Genomic DNA, 7,500 nt, shown 5'->3' with positions numbered 1-7,500 from the left:
TCTTTGCTTTACTCTATTACATATCAAATCATGCAGCTATATATGAGAAATGGCTCTTTTAAGAAAGAAGCGTTCTTTCAATAGGGAAGAGACACCAACACTTTACTGTAGCTACAACTGTATATTCATCATAAAAAAAGGCTGTAATGTCATTCAAACATACAAGTTTGTGAAGTGCTATCTGTATGAATTTACTCATTGATAAATATAAAAGGTTCCTGTCATCACAATACCCACAGGCACCTAGGATGAACTGCAAATGCTTGAGTACAAATTTAATTTGCAGCATGGCACTTTTGAGAACCAGCTAATTTATTTTAGATAGCACAATATAGATAGATAGATCTCTTACTGTTTGTAACATACTTTGCTTTTTTTACAGTACAAAGATGATTCATTTATACCCCACTAACAGAAGAGGCTCAGTAGACAGAAGAAGATTGTATACTTACCATCATCTAAGATAACCATTAAAGGAGCCAGCAGGTCACACATGCCTTGGACATAGCCCATCTCCAAATGCTCCCATACATAACTGCCAATCAGAAAACAACATACATAAGGACAATCATTTAACATGCTATAGACAAGAGAATTAATCGACAGAAAACAAGTTGGAAAGACGAGGGGTTGTAGGGCACTGAACAGATCCGGACCTGCACATGATGTTGCGTAGCTTCTCCAGGTTGCTGGTCGTGAAGTAGTGGTAGTTGCGGTCACAGCGCTGTACGTCTTTGTCAATTCTGTGAAGGTTCAGTGCCACTGTGTCCAGCAGTTCAATCTGCATAGGAGGCATAAAATTGTCAACGTGACATGTATATACAATATACGTATACTGCATGCATATGCACACTCACACATACGGTACTCTCACAGTACAGTGTACAAAGTACAGTGTATATAGGTTGAGTAAAGTTTACGCTACAAGTAAACACCTTTCTGCACTGAACTGAAAAGTGATTTAAATTCCACCTTGTCCTACCAAACTGTCTCATCCTCTAGTAAAAAGTTGTAAAAAAAACTGATGCTGGATGTTGTCACTTCCGTTGTTATTGTACCGGCCCATCCTCCTCATACCGTGTAAGAGGAGAAAGATGGTGGGATGGAGGCAGTGGTCTCTGGTTTGTCCATGGGAGTGCTGAGCCGCTCCTCCGTCAGCGAGTCCTGGCGGCTGGGCAGCTCTTGGGACGCCTGCGACTGGGACTCCTCGCTGGGCTCGTCCTCCATGCTCTGGCCATCCTCGATGCTGGACAGGATCTGTGAGTGGCCTGAGGCTACAGAGTAGTTCCTGGAAGAAGGCAGGCCTGAGTCCGGGGAGTCGAACTCCACCAAGGGCCTCTCGTCAAGGGCCAGGGCCGCAGGGGTGACCACCGTGGTCAGGGTCGGGGTGCTGTCGCTCCCCCCGGGAGTGTCCTGGCTACTCGGGTCGGGGTCGTCCACAGACATGAACACCTGGGGCACCACCGAAAAAAAATGGAGAGAGAGAGGTATACAGCAAGACTGAGAAAGGGAAGAAGTGAAGAAAGAAAAGAGCTATTCCACCATGGGCGTAGGTTTGCATGGGGACCATGGTGACTTATCCCCACCAATATTTTGGGATGACAAAATTGTTCCTACGAATATTTTAGCGAACTCATTCGTATTATGTTTGCTGTGAAGATGTAGCCTATTCATTTTGATATTCTTATAGGGGGGAATTCTCCCATTTGCGCGCATAAATCGTGCGTAAGTTTTTTTTTACGAGCTTCAGTTACGCACTTCTGTGTTACGCGCATTCTCCTATTCCCGCTTCTGTCACACCCACAGCGCACAACTTTTAAATCAAGGCGGACTTATGAAAGAGGCGTGATTTATTTAAAATAGAACCAGACCGATCCAACACCTAGTTAATTTAGGTTGATATGAAAACGTGGAACGTGGACTTTCTCATTGACCTTCTGAATGCCATTTAAATCCAGAAAGAACTCAAACCAGTGTTTGATTTTGAAAACGTTTGGTGAACTGCAAAGGCCTACAGTAAAATGGTGTGTCATCTCACAGCCTAAAAAAGAACTATCTCTGAAACGAAATTATACTTTTGCTTTGAGATTTGTTTATAAAGAGTCAAGATGTGCTTGAGGTGTGCAAATTCATAATTTAAAAACTCACTGTTGAGAAAGAAAGTTTCAATGGCAACTGCTTCTCATAATATCAATTTATCTATGCTAACGAAGCTGTAGACTGACACCTGCAGTTTTGAATACAGTAGAGAGACTGGCATAACAATGGCCTACCAGCCTCTATTACAAACAAATGAAGAGACAGGAGAATATAAACTGTTACTCAAAAACAGTGCAGACATCTGTGCAAATGTATGGATGACTGGTCAAGTTGGAAAGAAATGGACAGATTCAAAACGAAGTATGCTATGGGATTATGACTTCATGTCAAGGTAAAACAGAAAATGCAGTCGGTAAGCTCCAATATCCAAAGTGAGTGATTATAACTGGGTTTTACCTTACCTTACCTTTTACCTGGACCTTAATACAGCGTCAAATTGAGCATCAATTTGGTAGTATTTCTCAATAAATGTATATTTTAAATCAAAATTACTTTGTCATTGTTATCATTGAAATGTTCTAAAACTTTTTTTTTTTTTTTTTGGGGGGGGGGGGGTTGTCCCTACCATAGCTGAGACCAAACCTACGCCCTTATATTCCACAAGAGTGAGAAAAGGAAGGAGTAAGCCAAAAGAAAATATATTTAATTAGGGTTATATATATGGAATATCTGAATGGTTGTATCAATGCCAGAAAAAATACATGAACATGGGTGCTAAAATAGTTTGAACATGGGTGCTAAATAGCCTGGGAACCAGACAAATCTGAGAGCTCATTGCATTGATCTGGTGTTAGCCAGGCTAATTCAAATGCATAGATAAGGAAAACAATTGGTGTGATCCACACAGAGGGCCCATGCCTGTCTACTCTGGTGGTGTTGTCTGCTCTGGAGCCTACCTCGTTACTGAGAGTAGAGTCTCGGTGGTGTTGTCTGCTCTGGAGCCTACCTCGTTACTGAGAGTAGAGTCTCGGTGCACCAGGCGCAGGACGTGACTGTCGATGCTGCTCCCCGAGGAGAGCTTGGCAAAGATGGCCGACTGCATCTCCTTCTCCCGCTGCTTGACGATCACCTCACAGGCCTTCCACTCACGCATCACCTGCTGATACCTGGCTGTGATCTTCTCGTCGATCTGCAGAGGGAGACAGAGAGCCAGCTCACACACAGATTCCTCATGACACCAGGAAAGAAAATAACTTTGAGGGCAAAAGGTACACCTGCTTGTTTTACAATAAGTATTCCTTGCATTGGAGCAATGGAAATATTTATGTTCTACTGAATTTTCTTTACTTTCCAATAGATCAAGTGACACTTCTGCCATGACTTCATGAGTGTTTGTTTTGTATGTAGTTATGACATGACAAGATTAAGGCTGTGAATCTTCTTACCTGTGCCATGTCCTTCTTCCCCATCCCAAACTTATAGTGACCGAGCAGGAATGGCCACACCTCCTTCCTGATCTCATGCTCCACCCCTCCATAGTAAACCAATCGCAAGAGCTCAAGCTCTTTGTAGTTCTGCACAGAAAGAATTCACTATCATTTTTTACCCGTAGACAGATTTTGTTTGCATTGGATGAGTCGTCCCCATCAGTTTTGACATACATTTTACAAGCAACACAGACACTTGACACGCTTCATACACATCATTCATCTTGACATACATTTTACAAACAACTCAGACAGTTGACACACATACTACAAATCGACACACATACTACAAAGAGGGAGAGAGAGAGAGAGAAATAAATAAATAGAAATACAGAGAGGATAACAGAAATGTATAAACTGAGTGAAGTATGTAAATAGAAACATACAGAGAGGTGACGTATGGGGGAAAGTGTTGAAGAGAGAGAGAGAGAGAGTGAATGAGTGTTGCAGAGAGAGAGGGAGAGAGAGAGGGAGCGAGCGAGTGGGTGGGGGGAAGAGTGGTCTGTGTTTTCATGTAAACGGCTCTCATCCCTCTGGCCCTGTGCCCAGCGCTCTGACCTTGCAGTCCTTCTGGTACTTGCTCCAGACGTCTTTACTGAGGCCACCCGATGCCTCGCAGGGTTTATCCGGGGGCACAATGTTGTGGTTGACCAGCGCTGACAGGTGTGTCCGCACTGTGGAGAGGTGTCGACAGTAGGCCAGCCCTGAAGGGGAGAGAGAGAGAGAGAGAGAGAGAGAGGTGAGAAAAGGGGAGAAAAAGATGGGGATGGGGAGGGAGAGGGAGAGAGGGAAGGAGAAGAGAATGTAGGCCAGTAGTGAGGTTAGACAGGAGGAGAGATCAGCCAGCTGGCACATTTGCTCAGAGGAGCGTGCCATGTGGCAAACCGCCTTGGACACATCACACTTCAAGCGCAGCCATACTCATCACAACACATCCAAAGTGTCAGATGAGTCAGAAAAAAGATGGCCTGTGTCGTCAGCACTACTCTTAAAATAGGCTACAATTTCTCATCACGTCACTGAAGTTCTGGGATGAGGACACTTTACCCTATTTCATTCATAAAAGTATGTTGCATGCACATGGAACACTTCTTGTAAACACGCACTTGAACTTTAAACTTCATGTATGCAATGCACTTACATCCGTAGAAGGCTCGTGACATGATCTGCCTCTTCATGTTCTGGCAGAGCATCTTCAATGGGATTCTACAGCCAGAGAAAACAGTACTGTTACAAAGACAATCAGTTCAACCTGCTTTCCCCCAAATCCTCTCTCTCCTACAAAAGAAGTGTTGTGCTGTGCTGTGCTGTGCTGTGCTGTGCTGTGCTGTGCTGTGCTGTGCTGTGCTGTGCTGTGTTGTGTTGTGTTGTGTTGTGTTGTGGTGTGTTGTGGTGTGTTGTGATGGGGTGTGATGTGGTGTGGGGTGATGTGCTGTGCTGTGTTGTGGTGTGGTGTGATGTGGTGTGATGTGGTGTGATGTGGTGTGATGTGGTGTGATGATGTGATGTGATGTGGTGTGGTGTGATGTGGTGTGGTGGGGTGTGGTGGGGTGTGTCTCTCACCTATCGTGCATGCAGGTGCAGCCAGGTGGAAGCTCGAAAGACGCATTGCTGCCCCCGGTGGAGCAGGAGAGGCATGACGACAGGTGACTGGCACTCTCCCCCTGCTGCCATGACAGGGGACTGCCCCCCAGACCTGGGATCTCGGCCATGTCCCCATGGTCTGTGTGAGAACAAGGGTGTGTGTGTAAAAGAAAAAAGAGAATGAAGAGAAGGAAAGTGAGGGAACGGGGGGAAATAGTCCGATTTTCCTCACATCCTCAATTCATTTCCACAATACTTCAAATTCCCTAGACACATCTCAAACCATTATGATATCCCACAGGACTCAATCACCTTAAAATGTGCTAATTTGAGCTATACCTAAATCTTTACCCTGTATCCTGTACTATTCTCTCTTTAGTAATGTAATCTATTACATTTGTTGGAATGGTACATAAACATAAAAAGGATTTAAATAAGCATTTTCATTTATTTCACCTATTTTTTGCACTAAAGGTGTCAGCTCAACCATGCCATGAATTAAGGTAGAGTCATTTGTTTGACTTGTAGTGAGATATGTAGGTCTTGAAAGTTATACATTATTATACACAGTAAATCTTTGTCTTTTGGTCCTTGGTAGGGTAATTAAAATATTGTTTTAAAAAAATATCCTAACATACGTACACATACTTTCTCTCTCTCTCTGTCTCTCTCTCTTTCTTTCTTTCTCTCTCTCTCACAAACACACACACACACACACACACACACACACACACACACACACACACACACACACACACACAACATCACACAAACCAAACTGGGAGTTTAATCATCTGAAGCGCATGCTGTCATGGTAAAACAAACAAACAAAAACCATGACAACCATACTCAAAACCAACAGAACAGCCCAAATGTGTGAGCAGCATGTGAAGCAGAGAGACAGGCATCATGCCGTTAGCCCCCAGGCTACAGACAGAGAATCCAACCACACACAGACACACACACACACACACCCACGCACACGTGTGCACACACACACACACATCCACACACAAACACAGACATTGTAACACACACAGACACACATGCACACACACACACACACACACATCTCGAAGCTTAGGAAAGCACAGGAGGGAACAACACGGGGACAGCTCAGGCCATGCTGGATGCAACAGACTGCAACATGACAGAAATGAACAAAACAAAACAAAAAAAAGAAGTTAAACAAAAGAAAAAAAGAATCAACCAAACGAAAAGAGGAAAAAAAAGGTACACCAAAATCTGCTGGTATATTGTTTTGTGCTGTGTATTGTTTTGACTCTGAAAAGAATCCATAAAACATTGACATTGAATAAATGCTCTTCACCTTAATTCTTCAGGCTGGAGCTGAAGACCTGTTATAAATAATCATTTCTCTTTAAGTCAAATAAAAAAAAATGAAAACAAAAAAGCAGAAAGAGGTCACTTTTTTCTGAATTTGTGTCCCTTTTTGGTTATTTCTTTTTTCTCTTTTTTTTCTTTTCTTTTGACTATGTGACTGAGAGGTTAGACTATAGTCAAATGTGCGACGCGTTCACAGAACGATCCATGTCTCTACTGCGCAAGAACCCCACAGGACCTCACTGTCATAATGAAAGGTGGCTGAAGTTAGGTGAAGAATTACAGTGAACAGCATTGCAGAGTAAATAAACCTGGCTCAACACAGAGGAGGAGAAACCCAAAATGAAAATAAAAAATAAAAACGAAAACAAAATTAAAAAAAAAGGAACAGGGAAGCAAGTCAGAGAGAGGAGAACAAATTCCCGACAAATAAGCAAATGCACATTCTGCGAGGAAGTCTTCAAAGCAAACAAACAAAAAAACGAACAAAAAGGAAAGATACAAGGTGCAAAAAATCTCACATGCAATACTGTCAAGCATGTTGCAGTGAAAACCAAAACAAGGGAAGGAAACCCAAACTAAAAGTCGAAAAGGTGGGGGAAAAAAAAAGAGTTTGAACCGAAGAGTGCAAAAGAAAAACAGCAAATCATCAGAGCATTCCTTTTGATCACGGGCACCCACGCCCAACAGTGCAGAGGGAGGCTGGCCAGGTCGGGCACCCACGCCCAACAGTGCAGAGGGAGGCTGGCCAGGTCGGGCACCCACGCCCAACAGTGCAGAGGGAGGCTGGCCAGGTCGGTCACCCACCCCCAACAGTGCAGAGGGAGGCTGGCCAGGTCGGTCACCCACCCCCAACAGTGCAGAGGGAGGCTGGCCAGGTCGGTCACCCACCCCCAACAGTGCAGAGGGAGGCTGGCCAGGTCGGTCACCCACCCTGTGAATGAGCTGCTGTTAGCCCTTCTCTGCGTTCTACCACACAAGACTCCTCCAGCTCGCCCACCCCTACAAGGCTGTGAACCATTCCACGGCTCACCCCAAAAACTGA

The 7,500-nt window shown here is 44.1% G+C and overlaps 1 protein-coding gene across 2 annotated transcripts in view; it reads right to left on the bottom strand.

The window, feature by feature from the left end:
• sgsm2 (small G protein signaling modulator 2) overlaps positions 1 to 7,500 on the bottom strand; it is a 45,892-nt gene that overhangs the window by 2,460 nt on the left and 35,932 nt on the right. For both annotated transcript variants that reach the window (XM_048263932.1, XM_048263933.1), the window contains 8 exons: positions 5,091 to 5,250; positions 4,669 to 4,733; positions 4,086 to 4,231; positions 3,486 to 3,614; positions 3,047 to 3,229; positions 1,078 to 1,452; positions 657 to 781; positions 453 to 535 (listed from right to left, as the gene is read on the bottom strand). In XM_048263932.1, coding sequence (XP_048119889.1) covers positions 453 to 535; positions 657 to 781; positions 1,078 to 1,452; positions 3,047 to 3,229; positions 3,486 to 3,614; positions 4,086 to 4,231; positions 4,669 to 4,733; positions 5,091 to 5,250 — 1,266 coding nt within the window. The remainder of the gene's footprint in view (positions 1 to 452; positions 536 to 656; positions 782 to 1,077; positions 1,453 to 3,046; positions 3,230 to 3,485; positions 3,615 to 4,085; positions 4,232 to 4,668; positions 4,734 to 5,090; positions 5,251 to 7,500) is intronic.

This window comes from Alosa alosa, chromosome 15, assembly GCF_017589495.1.
Source record: "Alosa alosa isolate M-15738 ecotype Scorff River chromosome 15, AALO_Geno_1.1, whole genome shotgun sequence".
Taxonomy (NCBI): domain Eukaryota; kingdom Metazoa; phylum Chordata; class Actinopteri; order Clupeiformes; family Clupeidae; genus Alosa; species Alosa alosa.
Note: the sequence above shows the minus strand (reverse complement) of the source record. Positions and strands in the feature narration are given on the sequence as shown.